The sequence below is a fragment of the Nothoprocta perdicaria genome, unplaced genomic scaffold, assembly GCF_003342845.1.
Source record: "Nothoprocta perdicaria isolate Ctin4 unplaced genomic scaffold, notPer1 scaffold_11, whole genome shotgun sequence".
Taxonomy (NCBI): domain Eukaryota; kingdom Metazoa; phylum Chordata; class Aves; order Tinamiformes; family Tinamidae; genus Nothoprocta; species Nothoprocta perdicaria.
Genome location: NW_020454205.1, coordinates 1,707,245 through 1,728,496, shown reverse-complemented (window position 1 = coordinate 1,728,496; position 21,252 = coordinate 1,707,245). Strand labels below are relative to the sequence as shown.

At 42.0% G+C, this 21,252-nt stretch overlaps 1 protein-coding gene across 3 annotated transcripts in view; it reads left to right on the top strand.

Annotated features, from left to right (window-relative positions):
* Positions 1-21,252, top strand: part of ANKRD44 (ankyrin repeat domain 44) — a 97,601-nt gene that overhangs the window by 59,679 nt on the left and 16,670 nt on the right. For 2 of the 3 annotated variants that reach the window (XM_026047678.1, XM_026047672.1), the window contains exons 9-17: positions 426-540; positions 3,507-3,589; positions 4,675-4,738; positions 6,900-6,968; positions 8,779-8,919; positions 11,438-11,521; positions 12,570-12,681; positions 18,343-18,414; positions 19,497-19,698. In XM_026047678.1, the coding sequence (XP_025903463.1) occupies positions 426-540; positions 3,507-3,589; positions 4,675-4,738; positions 6,900-6,968; positions 8,779-8,919; positions 11,438-11,521; positions 12,570-12,681; positions 18,343-18,414; positions 19,497-19,698 (942 nt within the window). Of the gene's footprint in view, positions 1-425; positions 541-3,506; positions 3,590-4,620; positions 4,739-6,899; positions 6,969-8,778; positions 8,920-11,437; positions 11,522-12,569; positions 12,682-18,342; positions 18,415-19,496; positions 19,699-21,252 lie in introns of all 3 variants that reach the window. The other variant, XM_026047681.1, reaches the window with a different exon arrangement.

The window sequence follows — 21,252 nt, the reverse complement described above, 5'->3', positions numbered from 1 at the left end:
TGGGCCTTCTGGATGAATTCCCTTTAGCATTGTTGCAGAGTCGAGCAGCAACGACTTGAAAGAACGATGGCAGCATCTCAGCAGTTTGTTTTGGGGGTTTAATTCAAGGCAATCATTTGTGCCTTTAGCTGAGCTGCAAGTCCAAATTGTTATTTACTACTCTGTGTCCTTCTGTTCAGTGGTGAGGAAAAATGATGTCAAATATAGAGGTAAAACTGGAAGGAATTGGAGGTGAAAATGCTGCTGCCAGATAATGTTTGGTACCTATGTCTGACAGTTGGCAGCTTGCTGAGTGCTGGTATCTGGTCTTTGAAACAAATGTCTCTGTGGCCAGACTGGTTATGCTGCTTTCAGAGAGAGAACATTTGTAGTCAGTAGTTCACACTTAATCTGACTGTCAAACTGTATGAAAACATCTTTTGCAGGAGGTGAGATTGACTGTGTTGATAAGGATGGTAACACCCCTCTGCATGTGGCTGCAAGATACGGACATGAGCTTCTGATCAACACCCTCATAACCAGCGGAGCTGATACTGCCAAGTAGGTTGCTGCAGCTGAGCTGTTTCTAGTTGTCAAGTGTTATGTCCAGTGCCAGCAAACACAGATTCTCCACAGGTTAAAATAGATAAACATAATTATACTCCTCTTCAGTGGGTGACGTGGGCCTGAAATATGCATGCTTGGGAAGGCGGGAGGGCAGGAAGCGCTGCCAAGCTGTGAGGTTGTCAGCAGTGCCAGAGCCATTTGTTTTTCCTGAAATATTTCACCACTGTTGTTTGAGAAGCTCTGTACCAAACACTTCTTTTTGGGGAAAAAAGTGGGGAAAATAATCAAAAGCCAGCCAAGAGAATTATGTGTATATTCCTTTCTATCTAGGTTAACCTAATGTTCAGTGACATGTCGTACTCAGTGACTATCCCTTGTGTTGTTTGATATTACACAGGATAATCGATAGAAAAGCAATAGTGCAAAGCAGATGTTGCAAAATATTTTTGAGTTCCTTCTAGCTGTAGAATTTGCCTTGATCTTTCATGGTTTGAGATCTTCAGATGGCTGAAATAATAGGATCTCTCCATCTGATTAGTGGTTTTAGGGACCCTTTTATGAAGAGGAACAAGAAGTGGAAACCAGTTTAGGTAGTGTTTTGGGTTGTGGGGGTGGGGTGGGGTTTTTTTTTTTAATTTCTCTCACATATATATCAAGACTATGCAGAAAAGACATATATTATGGACTGAAGCGGTGGGAGATGCTTGATTTCGACGAGTAGTTGAGTATTCATTACTCTTATGATCTGATCATAGTGAAGTAATGGAGTGGTATATATTCGAAACAGACAGGGGCAACTTAAAAACCTGCTTTGGGAAAGATTAAAATGATTAAATGATTTGTCAAAATAAAAAAAAAAAAAAAGGTAAACCTGAAGGTAAACATACAGGTATAAGACCAAAGCAGTGTCATGCTGTAAGAGATACCTCTTCCAGGTTTTTAATAGCAGCATCTTATTCTTAAATATGAATTTTCTGCAGTTAAGCACATGTCTCCAAAGCATAATTTAAGAGAGTTTTCTGCCTACAACGTACCATGGAAATCAGTGACTACTTGATGACTTACTTGATTAAGAAAACCTGCTTCCAGATATTTTCATTTTGGTTAATTTTGATTTTGAAGATACTTGCAGCTCTCAGTGTTTCATTTCCTTGAGGATGTTTTATAAAGTGCCACTTTTGCTTGCATTCATATATATAATGACTGTCATGGAGCAAATTCAAGAGGTGGAACAGATGGTCAGGAGGCATAGGTAATATTCCAGTATCCAGTGATGTTAGCTGAGACCTGTGGAGTTTCATTCACATGAAGATTTTACTGTTTGAATAAATGTATGTTTTTCTTACCTATTTCTTCAGTACAGTGAATCTCATTCTGTCTCCTTTTTTTGAAGTTCATGGGAAATGAGCAGCAGTGGGATAACCCTCTCCTGAGCTCAAGGTTTTTCAGTTAGAGATTTTTATTTCACACTTGGGTGACTGGAATATTGTTCAGGAAAAAAACAAACAAACAAAACCCCCCACAACCTTCTTCCAGCAGCAGTTTTTTGTGACGTGAGAAGTCAGCGCTGAGATACCAGGCAGATGTAAGTGATGCTGCTGTCCTAAACAAGGAGGACTGTGCACTTTCATAGGTGTCCCTGAACTGGCTTGGAAGGAGAAACCTGCACAGCATTGCTAGAAGTAGCTGCTGACAGCTCAGTCAATCTTTGAGGCAATTGCATTTCAAGGAAAAAATATGTAGGCAGTGGGAGGAACTAGCTATAGAAGTATGATGCTGATTCACCAAGATGTGCATTTTTACAGAAACCAGCCAAAGCATATGCTGGGTGGAAATCTTGACTAACAGGAAATAAAATAATGCTTGAAATAACTAGATGGAGGAGGAGGAGGAGGAAAATGGCATATATAGCATATATAGCATATCCAATGGCAGCTTAAATGAATCCACAGCAAAAAAAATGCAGCCTGTTAACCTGTTTAGACAGATGCAGCAGCCTAGAGCTTATGCTCTTTCCTTATAAAGAACAGACGATCAGATAATATTTCAATAGCTTTATTCCAAGGAAAACATTTTGCAACTGGCAAATCTGAAATTCATACAGACCCACACTACACTGCCTAGTGTAGCATAGCGAAGCAGCAGGAGTGATGAATTCAGTGTGAAAGCGAAGGGTGGCACTGTGGATTCTGGAAAAAAAAAAGAGTTTTGTAAAAATAAACCAAATTTGGTCAAATGCATATATAATATAAAACACATGCAGTGTTGGAGAGAGCTATTTATCTTTATAAACATCTACATTTTCTTTTTTGGGGATTAAAGCTCCCGAAGTCATCATGATTCATGATGAACCTTTCATAGAAACAAGCTCTTACATCTTTGGATCTGTATCTGAAATTCTCTTGCATGCGGTGATCATGCTCTTCCGTCCATAAGTTATCTCACAGATATGAATTCATCTGCTATTTTTCAAGAGTTTGTCATTTAAAAAAAAATACTTTTGCTGAAGCAGCAGTAGATGCAAATCTTGTGGAGAAAGCTGGTTTCAGCACCTGATGTTTTATGTGCGCTTGGAGAACTGCCTGTAGAATAACATTTCTGGAATAACAAGGAGCTTTTTACAGAACAATAACAAATGGCAGAGGTCAAGATGTCTAAAACTAGGGGTCTTCCAAGAGCGCAAACCAGCAGCACGCTTGCTGACTGAAATAGGATGATTTGCTGCTTTAATAAGTATATTCAGTATGTGTATATGTTTATGCATTACATGTGCTAAGCACAAAACATACCTAAGGTAAAGACATAGATATTTTGGCTAGGATTGGGTGTGGAAAGAGTGGACTGGTTGCACAATGTGCAAATGTGGCAGGAGGAAGCTGCCACATAGAAGTTCTTTGTGCTGGGCTTGATGTGACTTGGACCTTAGGAGACTCTGTAATGAACCCCTTGTGCCTTTTCAGGTGTGGGATCCACAACATGTTCCCTTTACACTTAGCAGCACTTAACGCTCACTCAGACTGCTGCAGGAAATTGCTGTCGTCGGGTAAGTGACTTCGCACGTGTGTGTGGAGCTTGAGTAACATGCGTCTGTGCTGCCCCGGCCCTGGATATCCCCCGTTGCGAGCTGTTCGAAAGGCGTCCTGTGCTGCTGTGTGGTGTGGCGTCCGTTCCGCTCCGAGCCTTCCCTCACCTCCTGGAACTGTGTGTGGCGTCTGTCCCGCTCCGAGCCTTCCCTCACCTCCTGGAACTGTGTGTGGCGTCTGTCCCGCTCTGAGCCTTCCCTCGCCTCCCAGGCTGTGTGTGGCGTCCGTCCCGCTCCGAGCCTTCCCTCGCCTCCCAGGCTGTGTGTGGCGTCTGTCCCACTCTGAGCCTTCCCTCGCCTCCCAGGCTGTGTGTGGTGTCCGTCCCGCTCCGAGCCTTCCCTCGCCTCCCAGGCCGTGTGTGGCGTCCGTCCCGCTTCAAGCCTTCCCTCGTCTCCTGATCCATGTGTGGCGTCCATCCCGCTCTGAGCCTTCCCTCGCCTCCAGGGCCGTGTGTGGTGTCCGTCCCGCTCCGAGCCTTCCCTCACCTCCGGGGGCCATGTGGCCCTTTATCCCTGCCTCTCGCAGAGCATTTGTGTGCGGAAAGTCCTCCCTTCCACAGGACTTTCAGGAGCTGAGCCCCTTGAGGCAGAGGGAGAGCCGGGTGTGAGGAGAGCCGGCGCAGCCAGGCTTGTCCACACCTTGGCAGCTCAGCGGGAGCCTTTTCCCCATGTGGAAAGGCAGCCTGGAGCGCCCCTCACCGCGGGGGTGCCAGCAGCCCCTTTGGTGTGCAGGGCGGCCCCTTTCCCCATGTTCTCCTGTCCTTGTGTCCCACTGTCACAGCTCTCTCCATAGGGATCTCGCTCCTGAGCAGCAGGCGCGCGGTTGCGGCCGGGTGCTCGGAGCGGCGGTAGCTCCGTGGCTTCCTTCGGAGCCGGCACAGCTGCCAGCTGTTGCCACGGCCCCCTCGTTCTGACTGTAGTTGCTTGTGCTCTGTTTTTTTCCTGACTAACCGATTTTTCTGTCTCTGCGATGTTTCTTGTGGTTTAAATAGGACAAAAGTATAGCGTAGTGTCCTTGTTTAGTAATGAGCCCGTGCTGTCTGCAGGCTTTGCCATAGACACCCCCGACAGCTTCGGGAGAACGTGCCTCCACGCCGCCGCCGCCGGAGGGTGAGTGCCCCGCGCCACGGCGCTCCCCGCTGCCCGGGGATCCAGCCAGCGTGGCCGTGCCGTCCACAGCGGGAGTTTATGGTGGTGGAAGGGAAGCAAAACAAGTTAGCATAAGTGCTGGTTGCTTCAAGGCCCTCTTTTGCCATGGCCCTTGTGCAGGGGTTGTGTACAAGGCGAAGGAGAGAAAGAGAGGAGTGCAGGAGACTAAGTGTAGCTCACCTTCCTCCTTCCTTCCCTCTCATTTTTTGGGTACAAGTTTAAAAGTTTCTAAAAGAAAACAGTTTCTTTTTTTCTAAAGAAACTATGAGGAAGAACTTCTTTTCTGTGAGGGGCACAAAGTCCTGGCACAGGCTGCCCAGGGAGGCTGTGGAGGCTCCTTCTCTGGAGATCTTCCAAACCCACTTGGATGTGACCGGGTGCCCTGTGCTCTGGGTGTCCCTGCTGGAGCAGGGGGCTGGACTAGATGATCTCTAGGGGTCCCTTCCAACCTCAACTCTTCTGTGAGTCTGTGTGATTTTGTAAAGGAGGTTCACCAAACTAGAAAGGTGGTTGTCCTCTTGGAGTGACACATTACTGATGAACGATGGGGGCCCAGGAACAGGTGAAACGGACTGTAGTTTGTAACTCTAAAATATCCTGATTGGAACTGTAGCATCCAGCATTAAATTGTTCCAAGTAATCAGCATTTGCAAAGTTAACCTAGCAGGAGGAGAAGATGCTTGGCAAATATGGAGTTTTGACTCTTCCATTGATAACTTGATGCTCAGAAGACAGATAAAAATGGACCCTTGCCTGGAATCCATGGTTATAGCAAGCTGAAATGATCGTCCCCAGTGACTGCTTGACAGTCTGTCTAGAAGTTGTTTTTACTCCTTGGGGGACCAAGATGGAGATCATAGAATTTTCATTGTTACAAGCATCTAATGAAATTGTTCCAAATGCTGTTTTTCTTGTTCTTGTGGTACTCGTGTCATATTATGAACAGAGGAGGTATGATTTTTGCTAGAACTCACATTGTTGTAGCCTCCAAATACTACTTCTTGCACATGGCTAGACTCCAGAAGATTAATTAATGAAATGGAGGCCGAGGAAAGGAGGAGAGGCCACATAAGAAGCAAAAGTGGCTCATGAAAACAAGCTGTGTATTTTTGCAGTGCTTTACTGCAGTTGTCATCACTAACAAGTGTTTTTATATTTAGTAAGCTGTGGTGAGTGTTTTGTAGAAATTTTATGCAGTAACAGTTTTAGAACAAGGAGGAGCATACACCAGTATATTGCATCCAGTCTTCTTGCTGGAGCTGTAGAAAAACATTCTTTCTTTCTTCTTTTTCCCCTCCCTGAAACATGCCTGTAACTCCCATTACATTGATAGGAGATGTATGAGTATTAGGAAGAGATTTCAGTGGCCTGCTCTTGTGGTTCTGAAAAGTGATTCATTGTCATTGTGAATGACAAAGGAGCCTTGGAAAGTGCTAGGCTCCTTTACATCATTCTCTGCTTTACTCTCATACATTTGTTTGCTTGAATTACAAAAGATGTGAGACTTTAGCTGTAGCAGATACAAAGCAACGGAGCCCAACCCATCTACTGATGTAAATGCAATATTGATAGAAATTCAGATTTAAGTATTTATGTCCCTTATTCAGCAAAGCACTTTAGCAGGTGCTTAAATCTACGTGAGCATAAATGTAAAGCTAATGATTGTGATTAAAACTTACTGCAGGATTTGAGCAAACTTCTTGCTCTTTGAAGCTTTGCTGAATGGGGGTGGTCTTCGTTAAATGTCACCTTTTCGTTATTAGGCTGGCATTTTATAAGCTGGCAACAATTTCCTTTTAAAGTTCTGTTATGAAATAGCCATCTCAGTGTGGGAAGCATTAGAGTACAGCACCTTTTGGAAATCCCCAAGGACTCTGAATTCAGATCATATTTACTTCTCCTCTTGAAATACTTCAGTGGATGAGAGTTCAGATTTTTTTTCCCCTAGAAATAATGGAGTACATTTATAAAGCTCCATTAGTAGTTTGCTGTGGTTGTGTTTGGCCATACCCTCTTTCTGCATGGCAAGGAGCAGAACAACTTTATTTCTTTTGAAGCAAGGAGAGACAACCACATGTAAGCTGCTGTTTTGTTCATGCTTTTTCTTTACTTCTCTTTTCAGTAACGTTGAATGTATAAAACTCTTGCAAAGCAGTGGAGCTGATTTTAATAAGAAGGACAAACGTGGGAGGTACGTAAATTGTGAAGCTCACCTAATAAATAAATAAAATAGCAGATGAGCAAGAAAGCCTCAGTATCATTTGTTCCATGAAAAATACTAAACAGAAAAGTGCATTGGCCTTTCCTGCGGAACGCTGCTGTGGCAGTTACATGCCAAACTGACAGTTGCAAACTTCATTAAATACCTGACAACCAAGCTCACCCTCTTGAGCTTTCTGTTTTAAAAATAGCCAGGCGTAATTTTTCCTTATTGCTCTAACTGCCTAGATTCTTGTGCTTTTCTGCCCAAGACAGCACATGGGTGTTGATGGAATGGATTGCTGCTATTTGATATACTTCCTAATTGCCTTTATTGCCTTTTTTTTTTTCTTCTTCACCTATGTGAAGTGCTGCCATGAGTGTTGCTATGCTGGGAATGGAAGTAGAGTTTTCTCCCTCTGTTTTCTCCAGAATACTTACTTAGCATTTTGCCATATGCTTTTAGACAAAGCTGAAGTAGTCTGAAGTGGGAACCTAGTCATTCCCCAAAACTTTGGAGTGAGCTTAGAATACAGGAAGAGCTCTTGCCCACTGAAGGGCATCACTTGGCGTACTGCCTCTCACCTGGTAGCAGCTCGTGCCATTGTACAGTGATCCATGTGTTATCCCACAGTTATATGGGATGGTTATGGACATACCACCCCAGAACAGGTACAGGTACAGTGTGCTTAACATCCCATATTGCTAGCCATCCTGCGGCTTCCAAGGATACTTACTCATGGCATGGCAAGCTCAGGAGGTGGTTAGTCAATCAGCAGTGATTCTTGTTCCTGTCCTCTAAATTTCCACAGTTGGAGCATGTCAGGTATCTAAATACTGAAATGAAGCAGGTTCAGAGGTGAACTGCCTTTGGGCTGGTTTTTTATCTTACATCTTCCCCCAGATTAAAAGTAGATGATTGTAAGGGACAAATAAATGCGAATTGGATGAGGACTTTTGCGTAGCTGAAGGAGTCTTTGCAGATTTTAGCCTTTTTGAAAGGCAGCTAATAATTTTTGGAGTTAAATCCTAACAGCATCCTAACTCTCCAAATCCTAACCGAAGGGAGCTGCCACAGTGTGCAGATGAAGCCCTTCAAACCAAGCAACTGGTGCCGAGCCTCAGCAGAGGCAGGATTAAAGACTAAGACACATTCCCCCTCTTATGCTGCATAGCAGGCGGATTATCAGACTGCAGCTAACTCAAATTTAATTCTGTTCCATGGACAAAGAAGCTTTTAAACTCTCAATTATGTGTGCATAATAAAAAAAATAGCATGATAGTACTATGAAAGTTCTGCATAAACAGGTGAATTTATTTGTGTGAGTGTGCAAAGAAGCAACTGTAAGGGAGAGGATAGTAAAGCCCATCACGGCTACCGTGCTTGGCGTGAGTTTGCATTAGATGAGTGAAATGTCTGCAAGGTGCTTAAAAATACAGCTTTTTTATGCTCATCTTGGGCAGACATTCTAGCTGAATGATGCGCTGTGAGAGAGGGACTCTGTGCTTTGCTCTGCCTCCCAACTGCAAGAAAGTCACGTGTATAGAGAGCACTGGTAATAAGTTGTTTGCCAGCCATGAATTGCGGATCCCTCTGCTGCTAGGCTTGGCAGGTGCAGTATTTCCCTTATAGAAACACCAGAACCTCATATTGACACTGTGTTTTGTTAAATTAGCACAACTTAACATTTCTTTGTAAGAACACAGAGACCTAGTAACGTCCCTTAGAAGTCTGTAGGAGTTTGCTTTTATCAGTCATGCTGTATGAAAATCTGAGATAACAAATTGTGCTTTCATTCCAGGACACCTCTGCACTATGCAGCTGCAAATTGTCACTTCCACTGTATTGAGACACTGGTGACAACAGGCGCCAACATCAATGAAACAGATGATTGGGGGCGTACCCCTTTGCACTATGCTGCTGCTTCTGACATGGACCGAAAGTAAGAAAGCTGATTTGCATTTCTTAATTATAAGTGTTTTGATAGATCAGTGTCATACTACTAGTAAGAGGGTTCTCCTTAGATGTGCACATCACTCCATACTGAATTGCACTGACTGTAAAACAGAGTCCCCAGATAAGGTGGGACTTCAGCTATGTAGTTTGCTTCTGTGGTGGTGCATGGTTTTGCAGTGTTGCCACCTTTTCCTACTGAAAAGGCACCTTTGCCTTCTGTTTTCCTCTCTTCTTCCTGACAAGAGGAAGATCACGGAGTTTTCTGCATGGGCCCTGCCATCCCTTTGGAAGGGAGGGAGCAAGAGGCAGCAGCAGGAGAGGTTTTTCCAGATGGACTGTAGCGACAGACATAACAGACTGTAACAGACTGTAGCTGGCTGTTCTGCCAGACAAGCTGGCAGAAATGGGATAGATCTGCCCATCCACGTCTCCTCTATCAGAGCTCATGAAACGTTGACCCACTCAAAGATGTTTTTTAAAGACAGACAGGACAGAATGTGCTGGTCTGGTCAGCTCTGCACCTCATCCCTCCTTCCAGCCCTTTTTCACAAGTCCTGTGGTTGGTCACTGCAATTTCTAATTCACAGTTTGTTGTGTATCTTGGCAATCAGTTCTTTCTATCATATAAAACAGACTCAGTTATTCTTTTAGTTCTCTCTTGAAACTATTAGCCACCTGTATTTATTTCAGGTCTTCCCAATCTTCTCATACTTCCCTGCCTCCAATGGACTATTTTCAGGACTTCAGGCTTCAATGGACTATTTTCTTTGATTACTTATATAGTAAAGTCTGGTAAGGGGATTGATATAGGGTTCATTCCCAGCATAATACTACCTCAGAGCCTCTCCAGGAAGTCTTCTGCATAACCTCATAGTAAAAGTCTGGTTGTCATAGCAGAACATCTTCTTAATCATTTCTTAACAGCGTCTTAATCATTTGCTGTAATAATTCCAATACTAGAAGCTTCTTGCCTGTCACCTTCAAACCTCCACTGTGCTGAGTAGACAGCAGTAGGATCCTCAGAGGACTGCTGGAGAGGAACTCTCATGGGCAATGCAGTGTATGGTGATATGAAGGCTTTTGCCACTGGATATTTCTAATTCTGTTGGTGCCAAGAACTGTGATTCAATATGTTGTTTTTCAGTCTTCCATTCTCTGTAGATAGGGCTCCTGCATGTAAGCAAGCCTGATTTTGTAGGTTAGCACGGTTTGGTTTTTTTTTTTTGTTCTGTTTCTACTGAATGGGGACAAACTCCCAAATTTAGGCAATTTCAGTCCAAAGCATATTCACAATTTCTAACTTAAGGTTTGGGCAATTCAAGTGGAAGGAGAATTCATGATGTAACAAATATTAATTGAGAGGCCAACCTGCTGTTTCAGCTCTGTGGGTAGCTGTTGGTGCTTATGGTCTTCAGAATGAGTGAACTCCTTTCTCCAATTTCATTAAATAGATGACTGGAGTTTCTAAGTATCTGTTGTTTCTGCAGTTCACCTCTTGTTCAGACACTTGGATACTTTGGGGATTTCGCTGATTTGCACTGCATTGAAAACAGTTATAGGTTGGGCTGTTACCTGTAAACCTGATGTTGAAAATTCTGGTCAAGGCACAGGTTCTTTATGTCTTTATGAGACAGTGAACAGACCCTGGGTTTGTAGAACAAACCATATTGCTACCTACCCACATGAAAAATGTCAAATCTTCCTATGAGAAACAGGAACCTGAGCATTAAACAAAGTGTGTACGTACTGTTCTGCCCTGTGCATAATCCATGCTGGAGCTTGCATGCTGCATAGTGATTCAGATTAGCAAACTGTACTTCTACAAGCCTTTTAACCCACAAATTTGTAGTGATTCATGCTAGTTTGGAAGTATGTAGTCTGTGGTCACCTTGGTGGCCAAGTACTGTCTGGGTAAAGATAGTAATCCTCTGTCAGCTGTTCATCTGGCTGGGGTGCATGGCTGCCAAAATGGTCCAGGAATACTAAAATATCGTCAGCTCTTTGAAGAATGTAAAGAATATATTCTGGGATATCCTTGCAGGGCTGCCAAGTATCTCACAGAAAATGAGAAGAGTCAGCAACACAGCGAATGGAAGTTCAAGATAGACTAGAGCTGGAGTTTCCTTTAGCTCCGTGTCTCAAGTATGAGAGAAATAGAGCAGGTTTCTGTTGGAAGAAGCAAGTTCTGGTACCCCTGGGCTGTTCTTTGCAAAGGCAACTAAAGACAAGACATGGGGAAAAAACATTACAAGAAGTGATGAACGAACTGGGTTTGGTGGAAATCAGAGCCCTACAGAGTTTTGTTTTGTTTGTTTGTTCTTTTGAAAAGTAAGTTTGAAAAACTTTCTACTCCCAGGCCCAGGTAGTGCACATTTATCCTTGTCATTTTTACTGTTGGTTGGAGGTCAACTGAAGGCAAGACTGGGGATGGGTGGCAGACTTCATCAGACTCCCTGATGTGGTACTTTGAAAATAAGTTGCGTTTTTCTGTCCTCTGTGTTAAGAAGAAAGAATATTTTAGGTAACTCCCATGAAAATGTTGAAGAACTTGAAAGAGCCACTGAGATGAAGGAAAAAGAAGCTGCATTGTAAGTTTGGTGTCCACACAGCAGTTAAGGCTCCATTCATGAAGAACACCACTGCCTTGAGCTGCAGCTTATGCCCCCTGTTTTGCTCATTCACTGCTCTGCTAAAGACAACCCTTAGCATTAATGAGGGCTAACCTAAAGAAAAAAGCTTTTTGCTCTTGGCTGTGTCCGTATTTCTAAATAGCTTTGCTTCTCTGCTTTTTGCTCGTTCCTTACTGTAAATGTGCTGCTTTACTAATTTAATAATTCTTCAGCATCGTTCACTTATTTTAATGTTTTGCACTGGATTTGTTTGCTGCAAAGACCAATGGCTTCCACAGTGCCCTTGCTCAGATTGATGTTTTCATCTAGCTGCTTACTGTTTCCGTGTTTTAAATTTTCCTCCATTTTTTTTTTTTTTTCTATGACCACCTTGAATTCATTATGTATTTCTAGCTCTGGAAGAAAGCAATAATAAGAAAATGATGGTTTTTTCAAGGTGAGAGGGGTAAAAAGAAAAAATGCCACTGGAGCCATTAAGAGCAGAAGTGATCCATTGAAAAAGATGTAGTTTTGGAGAAGATATTTCCATCAGAGAAATAAATATATTTATATACATATATGCCAGGAAATGAGATAGAATAAGACCTTATTTTTCAGCTTATCCCCCAGTATGTGTTTGGAGACCCATGATTTGATCAGTAAGTTTCTACATATTATAGTAGTGATTCTAGCCCTTCTGAATGTGGTACATCATGGCACAGAGAAATGTAGTTTCCTTTCTTTTTTGTAATAGAAAGTCATATTACAATCCTGAGTGACAGCAAAGACAGAGCTGAAGACTGTTTTCATAATGAAGCTCTTCAAAGATGTTCAGAGACAATCCTGTGTAAACAATTGAACAAAGATACAGGAACAGCTGGTGAAAAGCAGGATATCCATAAGGGATTTAAGGCACTGCTAGAAACACAGAATTAACAATGTCTCCAGTGTCACTCCTAGTAGCAGTGGGGAATGAGTCTTGCAAGTATTGAGAGCTGCCCATTAAACTGAGAAAAATTGTTCCCAGGTGTCTAGAGTTCCTGCTTCAGAACGATGCCAATCCATCCATCCAGGACAAAGAAGGGTACAACACAGTGCACTACGCCGCTGCATACGGGCACCGACAGTGCTTGGAGCTGGTGAGTGTGCTCAGGACGTGGACATTGGGGTCTGCTGTATCCCCACAAAGCTGGGGATACCTGCAGCGTGGTGTGCAGATGTATGCAGCACAGTATAGCGTAACTACACAGTAATCTTGGTGATCGACTTTGTTCAACAAGCTTGTGCTTACATGTCGTGTTTGAGTGGAGCTTATGTGTGCTTAAAATGACACACATTATTTTAAACTGGGGTTAAAATATTCCCTCTGAATGTGCCAGTCACAGAGGATAGTTCCCAGTGCATGAGGGTGCATGTGCCTTTTGTAAATGGCCTGTTAACTAACTAGTATATTGAAAGAGTAAATAGCTTTTAAATGACGTGTGCTGTCAGCTCTGTTCCCTCAGTACCTTTTTTCCATCTGAGGCAGCAAGAGCAGCACAGATAAATTTTACGACTGTCAATGTTAATCTGGTATGCAACATTATTTTCACTTTTTTTTAAAAAAAAATCCTTCATCTGAGTAATTCAAAATCACATCTCACAGAAAGCCAAACATTTTTGTCCAAAAATAGGTTTGCAGGATGCGTAGAATGGGCTGAAGGAAGTCTGTAGGTTGTAAAGTAGCTGTGGTGAAGCTGGAGGATCCATTTTATGGGCCATCAATTACAGACAACAACCTGCTGTTGAGGCTCGGTGTCACTTAAGCATGTTAGGCAAAAAAGAAGAACTGGGAATGCATGAGGCAAAGGGGCCGCGTTTTTCTTTTAATTTAGAAGGCTGAAATGCAAACTGTGGGCCAGAGACTTGCCATGCAGCAAGTGCTGTGTTTGAACAGAAATTCAGTGTTTTAGCATGTTAGTCCTCCCATATTTGTGACGATAGCTGCAGCGTAGAAACCAAAACCGTATGATATTCAGAGTCGAAATCATACATTTATTTTCTGTGCATCTGTGAAGGAAAACTGCCATGAATTTTAGCTAGTTGCATACAAAGGATTGCTATCCTGTATTTGAGTATCTACCTGAAAGTTTTAGGGGATAGGGATTTTGCTGGTAGGCTTCTCACTTTGTCTCCCGCAGGCAAAAATTACATCAAGCACCACAAAGTGTGCTTGATTAATAGGCTCATTATCTTTATAGCCCCCATTAGAAGAAGATGATTTCATATTATTCGTGTGAGAGTTATCCCTTAGTCCCCCTGGAGGGATAGGGAATGGGAAGATGGATAGGACCTCACTGCGCCGCTGGCCGTACCTGGCACTTTGGCTGCAGGTCCCGTGTCCTCTGTGCACACCTGGGACAAGGATTTCCTCATGAACCACAATCATTACTTCTGGTAGCTAAAACTGGCTGCTTTAGTTATTCCCAGCTAAAGGAAGCAGCTGCTAAGCTTTACCTGCCTCTAGGCCTGACTTGTATCTATAAGCCCCTTCTTTTCCACACAAGCAGAGTGAAAAGTAAGTCATCACATGGCATCTTATTCCTCAAGCCTTCTGCTTGTCTTCTTGGCAGCCAAAATAATGGAGATCCAGCAAATCAACAGCACCCCTTGTGACACTGGGATTTCCTCAGGCCTAGACCCTGCCGACTCCTGTTAAAAGCCCGGACTGCCTTTGGGCATTAGTGCATTACACAGGTGCAGCTGCCTCTGTCCAGGGTGGGCAGGGCTGGATTTCCTGCAGCACCTTGGGAATACTTTTCATTTTTGTCTCCAGTGCTGTTTACAAGGAGAACAAGATTCACAGTATTTTGAGTGAAATTAGGAATTTAGGAGTCTTGCTTAAAAATACTAACTTTGAACCCCTAATAAAAAATATTGTAGGAACTCTGACGTCTCGAGGAGAAATAAAGAGCAAAAAGGTCGTATCTCGTGATGCAAACAAGGGAAGTTGGTGGCCACAGTTTGTATTTCTTTGAGGTGCTTCTGCTTATCTGGGATCTTGGCGGGGTAGTTGTTCTGAAGTGAGTGCTGCGGTGTTGCTAAAAAGAGGAGAGCGGGAGTAGATTCCTGAATTCCTCCTCCATCTGCAGCGAGTCATTCCTGAAGGCGGAATGGGGACATGGGGGCTTCCCAGGCAGTGAAGCCCAGTCTTTTGCATCTGCTTTTGTTTCTTCTAAAAACAACCTCATGTTGCTTTAGGTTATGGGGACTGACTTCTTTAGTTGTCACCTGCATTGACATCTGCTGTTTTATGGCAGTGTCAAAGCTGCTCAAAGAGTTGAGGAGAAGGGTTCCTCCAAGGAGCTGGGGACGTGTGCGGCAGCCTTAAATACCAGTACATGCATCGCATTCCAAGTTTGGGAATAATATCTGATTCTTCCTAATCTGCCAAATGCAGGGAAAAGAGGATAGGATGGGGCATGTGGCATCACGTTGGGTCACGTAGCTCTGGAAGCAGCTGGGGACACTGGCTTTCTGCGGGTCTCGTCAGTGGCATTTATACAAGCAAAGATGTGTACCTGCCTGGGCAGCCTTTCAGAAGAGAAATATGGGCTGGTTTCAAGGGATGCATCAGCTCTGATTGAATCAGGTTAAACTAGTCAAACTGTTTGTGTTTACACATACAGTCTGAGCTTGTAGGATTGCTTTTCCCCCATGCGATGTGTAGCACTTCACCTTTAGTAAGTCAATAATTCCGAGATTATAAATGACTATAAATGTCCTTCCTTTGTATAAAATAATACAGAGGTTAGTTTTATTACTGTCTTCTGTGTTACCTGAACCAGCTGATGAGAGTCTTCGATGTTGTATTTCAATGAAGCTGCTAGGGTTGTGTTTTCCCTGCGTAGGGACAATTACCTGTTGTGACAGAACAGGAAAGATGAGGCCTGAGATGACCTCCTAGTTAATATATTCTTGTTCAGTGCTGAACATTGTAACTAATGGCCACTTTTGATTAAGCTTAGGAGTTATAAGCTATATTGTTATATAGTTACTGCAAAAAAAAAAAAAGGAAAAGGATGTTCAACTGTTTTTTTCAGTATCAGAGAACTGTGTTATTAATCTTGGCACAAAGCCAGGGGAGAGGAGCTGGTTTTTGTCTAAAAAGGCAATCATATAAAATATCCCAAGTCGTTAAGGGCACATCCATGTCAGAGAAATGGAGGATTCAGTAAAAACATAACTCCATAGTCCCCTATTTAATTGTTTGTTGCACTTACAGAATAAAATCAATCAGTAAATCCTCCTGATGGTAGCAAATACCCTTATTGTAAAAATAAAATCAGAGGACTGTGTTATTAATCTTGGCACAACGCTAGGGGAGAGGAGCTGGTTTGCAACAGCAGCCTTACAAGTGCTGTTAGCTCCTGAACAGCAGAACTCAATAGCAGCAGAACTGGCTGTGGATCTGGAAGCTACTGGGTTCCCCATCAAAATCCTGGTTATGCCTGACAGAATAATTCAGTGTTGTGAGTAATAAGCTCATTAAGCTTAGTCTGCATCAGGCTAAGTGGCTTTGAGGCACCGAGATACCTTTTGTGAGGGACTCTAAAATCCCACACTTTGTTCCTTAAGAGCCTGGTAATTCTCAATGTGTTTTTTTTTTTTATCTACTCTTACAGCAATTATCCGCCTTTCTCCAGAAAACTTTTGGAGCCCTCTCATGGGTTAAGAGAATTATTTCTCTATTAAGATTTTGATCCTGAAATTTCAGCAAATGATGTGATTAAAAGCGATTAAACTCAGCTCCTGTGCTAGCCTTATAGACTCGGAGGGGAGGCCGGCGTTGGGCGGGAATAGTGCTTGGATTTGTTTGCTCTCTAGGGGAAATGAGGGTCAAAATAACCCTTTGCTCCAAGCGTGCTTTGTGTAGCTTAGAAGTGACACCCGTGTATGCAGAGTTGGCTGCTGCATCTCCCCGTTTGCATCTATGTTTGCATCTACCTTGCTTTTTCTTTGGGAATTGCCTCTGAAGATGATGGCTGCATCCAGCAAGTGATCCTGGGTGTCGTTAAACACTGGTTCTTTCATTTGCATTAAATAAGGATATTTTAACCATACTAAACAATACTTTAAAGAGAAGAACAATATTTTAAGTTAGAGATGGCCCCACGTGCTAAGACCAAATATGTTTCTTAAACCTGCCCCAGTCATACTGAACCCCTGCTGTGGGATTTTTTTTTCCTTGGCTGTAGAGAGGATTTAACATTCATATTAGCTATTAATATATGCACAGCCACTTGCATATGAGTGATACTTACATTAACACACTCTTCTTTGCCAGTCCTAACATTTTACTGTTCCCAAAACATAAAAAAAAAAAAAAAACAATGCTTAATCTCCTAGTTTTTTCCATATCTTTACATTAATGCCCTTGTTTAAGAAGAGATCTGTGAGACCTTATGCACTGTTAATACTGCTTGGTGTTCTGCCTGATTTGGATAAGATTATCCTTAATGTAGATCTATTAAAACTGAATTGTTATACTAGTTGTATATATTATAGTAATATTAGTTGTATATGTTATAATAATATATATATTATATAAAAATAGTTTTTTATATATATATATACTAGTTGTATGTATGTGTGCATATATATATATACACACGTGTGTGTGTGTGTGTATATATATAGTTCTAGACTACTAATTGCTATACCAACAAATTCAGGGCTCAGTGAGCTCCTTATTCTTTCAAAAAAAACAATCCCAAAACACTGTCTTGTGACTGACTTGTCACCTCAGCAACCTTACAAGTCAGAGGTAGTTCCTTATTATGCTTTCCTTTTACAGCCTCCTATTATTATTTTTTTGTAAAATACTCATTTTCAGGCATAAAGGTTCCTGGAGACTAACCCTCTGGGGAATTACCAGGTAAAACACTGTACATACCAGTGGTGCATTGACACGTGTTGGATTATCAGCAACGTTGTCAATACCGTGCAGCTTGAATTGGAGGAGTTGCCAGGGTCCTTGTTCTGTTGGGGCAGGCATTTTGGTCCCAGTTAGAGCTACACTTCCTCCTACTGAGTGAATAAAACAGCCCCAATTGTAAAGCCTTAAAATGCTTTGGCATCCATTGAAATGAAAAAGATCTTATGAAAATGTGCATTTTATTAAGTGTGTTAGCCAGTTTGTGGTTACAAGCATTCGAGGATGCAGTGTGTTTTGGAAGAGTGTTGCTACAGAAGCAGGCTCTACTTGGATAAATTCATTTAAGAAATGACTGTGAATGACTCACAGCTTTCTCATAATTATTCCCAGTCCAAATTGTGGGTCAGAATGATCCCCTAGATGTAGCTTGTGTATGTGATAACCTGTGTGTTCACGAAACAGCACTTTCTCTAATGTGAATTCAACTGAGTGCTCTACTCCATAAATGCTTTTCCCTGTGATTTCAGCAGAACTAATTAATCAGGATAAGGATGTTAATGACAAAAACAAATACATTTAAAAAAAAATAAATTTAAATATTATATCTTTACTCTGTGGAAAAAAATCCTTGAAAATGTTTTACAGGAAATATATGAAGTATTTATTAGAGTCTTTCAATATTCACTGCAGATAGCTGAGAACAAAATATATCCTTGCCTGCTAAGTCCTTACCTGACTCCATCCAAGCAAAAGTCAAAATTGGGCAAGAATTCAAGAATATAAGTTGACTGTTTTGTTTAACTTGCCTTATGTTATTAGGATTAGGTGTTTTGCAAAGGCTCTTTTAAAACCTATCCTTTTTTTTTTTCCTTTCTTTTTACAGCTTCTGGAAAAAACAAACAATATATTTGAGGAGTCTGATTCGACACCTACAATAAGTCCTTTGCATTTAGCTGTAAGTATGAGCTGTGTATAGTGTCTGATCGTTATCTCCATAATAATTCCTTAATCTCTGTTTTGGAAGCAGGTCTTATCATAGACTTGTTTTAAAAGAGCAGGGAAGGAGTATAGGCCTAGATGTAACAAAAAACGATTTGGAGCTGGAATTGCTGATGAAGCTTTGTTGAAGTTGCCTGATGACTCTTACTGACTAACATGTGAGTAAGAGGAAAATACCGACACCAAAAGTACAGTTGAAAAGAAAAGAAGAGAGAGAGAAAGAAAGAAAGAAGAGGATAAACATTATTTTTCCACACTTTAACTGTAAACACCCACAAATGTCTGATACGTTTGAAAACCTCCCTCTATCTGAATGCCTACAGCCATCCTTACCCAGTTCTAGCAGTGTCCATGTGAATATGGCCACACAAATGTGTCTACACGTGTCTCAGCCAAGATTTTATACCAAGACACAAAACCATGGCTAACATTACTATACTTTCAAGAAGGAGGATATACTGTCTGCCTAGCACCTTCAAGATAGACACTACTATATATTTTTGTGAAAAGCTGGCTTGTTACCGGTTGTTTTCTAAGTAATATTGCCATGGAGCAGAAAAGCCGGCAACTACATCACAGTTTTTTTTTCTTGGACCTGGGTTCTCTATGCCCTAATCTACCCTTCCTTTTTATTTGTCTTTGCCTTTCCGCTTTCTCAACTCAGTTTTTTGGTGCAACAGGGAAACAGCCCTCTGTTCACTCTTCTGCACCCTATTCTTCCAAGTTTTCGGCTGTCAACACTACATAAACCTGAAGTTCAGTGACTGTTTTGTTCTTCTGTGTTTCTATTAATTTTCTCTTCTAATCAATTGCTCCAGCTTGTATCATCCACGATGTAAATGTAGGTAAAGTCCATGTGACCCTGGAAGTCTTGGACAGAATAAAAAGGCCTCAAGACAACTCTGTCATTTCTACAATGTTTAGGAGATGATATTAATGGCAGATTTCATTCTTGTGAAAATCTTTGTAAGACATTTCTTTGTGACTCTGAGGGTATGCTCTGTTTTTCCCCTTACATGCCTGATTTCTCATTTCTAGGCTTATAATGGTCATCACCAAGCCTTGGAAGTCCTCCTCCAGTCTCTGGTGGATCTGGACGTTAAGGATGAGAAGGGCCGCACTGCTTTGGACCTGGCTGCCTTTAAAGGACACGCAGAGTGTGTGGAAGCTCTCATCAGCCAGGGTGCTTCTGTCACTGTAAAAGACAACGTCACCAAAAGGACCCCGCTCCACGCTTCCGGTGAGTTTCTGCTTGCTTGTTCTTGCAGGGTGAAGCCTACCACACAGAAGGAGATAGCAGTTGTCTTTATCTGTCTTCTAACACTAGTTAACTTAGTTCTTCTCAATGGAAGAAGATTCTGATGTGTGTTGGGGACAACTTGCTCGTTGAGGTCTTGGAGGTAACTCTTACCTCTCCGTTCCTTGATTTTCTATCTGTCCCCACAATTGAGTCCTCTCTCACGCAGAATCCCATTTTTTTCCACGCTGCTATTGCTCTGCCCTTACCTGCTTGCCTCTACTTTCCCTTACCTCTCCATTACCACCTCCTCGTTGTGATGTGTGATGATTCCCTTACGTCCTCTTCGTTGTTCCTGGGCCAAAAGATCAGGGGAAGAGAGAACGTTTGCCTCAGTGGTTTTCCTAAAGAAGAAAGGTTGAAAATGCAGGTAGGCTTTCACTTGGTGATTAAGTTGTCCGTGTTCAAAACATCCAATCTTTTGCAATGGCAACATCAGAGAAATTCACCCCTCTTTAGGTGAATTAGCTCCTCCTGAGCCAGCTAATGGGTTTGTGTGACTGGGCCTCCTGCCTTCCTCCTGTGCTAAGTTATGAATGTTTCATAATTGACTGGAAAAGGTAGAATTTGCCATTTATTTAAAGGTTATTATTTACTATGCATCTGTCTGATAAATATGCAGAGGTATCAAAGAGAACAGTATTTCAACTCGCTGCTCCACAGCATAGCAGTGTCCTCTAGTGGGAGCTAGAATCAATACTTTATTTGACAGCGTTCATTTTCTGGGTCAGACCTGATTGTTTTTCTGTGTTTCTTCTTCTTGCTTAGAGTAAAACATCTACTCCCTAAAGGCATCAGTTTTCTACGTGTGATGATGTATGTGCATCTCAGAAGCACAAGGTCAAATACTTCTTAGGAAATTCATATGCAGTACTGAAGAAAATCTAGGTAGTAGACTTAACAGCATAATCAGAAGAGAAAAAAAGCTTTATGGATGCTTAAATTTTGCAACAGAACTGAGCACATAATTAATTTATCGTGGGTAGCGATGTAGACGTGTACAATACAAGAGTACAAGTTGGAAATCTGAGATTGAGATCGATGAGAAGGTTTTGTTTGGTTGTTTTTTTGTAAAAACACCCAATTTTAAATCCAGATGTTGCTTGCCTCGTTAAAAAGACAATTTGCTGCTTTAGTTTAAGTCAAGATGGGCACTGTCACAAAACTGCAGTTGTGTTGGTCAAAAACTCTGCTGCGTTCACTTCAAATGCAACTTGTGTCTGATGAACAAGAGGTTGGCTTTGCCTTGCAGACTTTGCTTGCATCGGTAGTGCCATGATTTTTCATTTATTTAAAATTTTGTTTGTAGTGACATAGGTTTCTTATTGTTGAAGCTGAATTGCGTGGATTCTGCAGTACTGAAAAAAGTAAATATTACCAAAGTCAGAGTTTTGACTCAAAATATGGTCTGGGGGTAGATGTCTTGCAAATGTGAAAAGTCACATTTCTTACCCTCGTACAAATTCTTACTATGTTCTTTTTCTTAGTGTTTTTTCC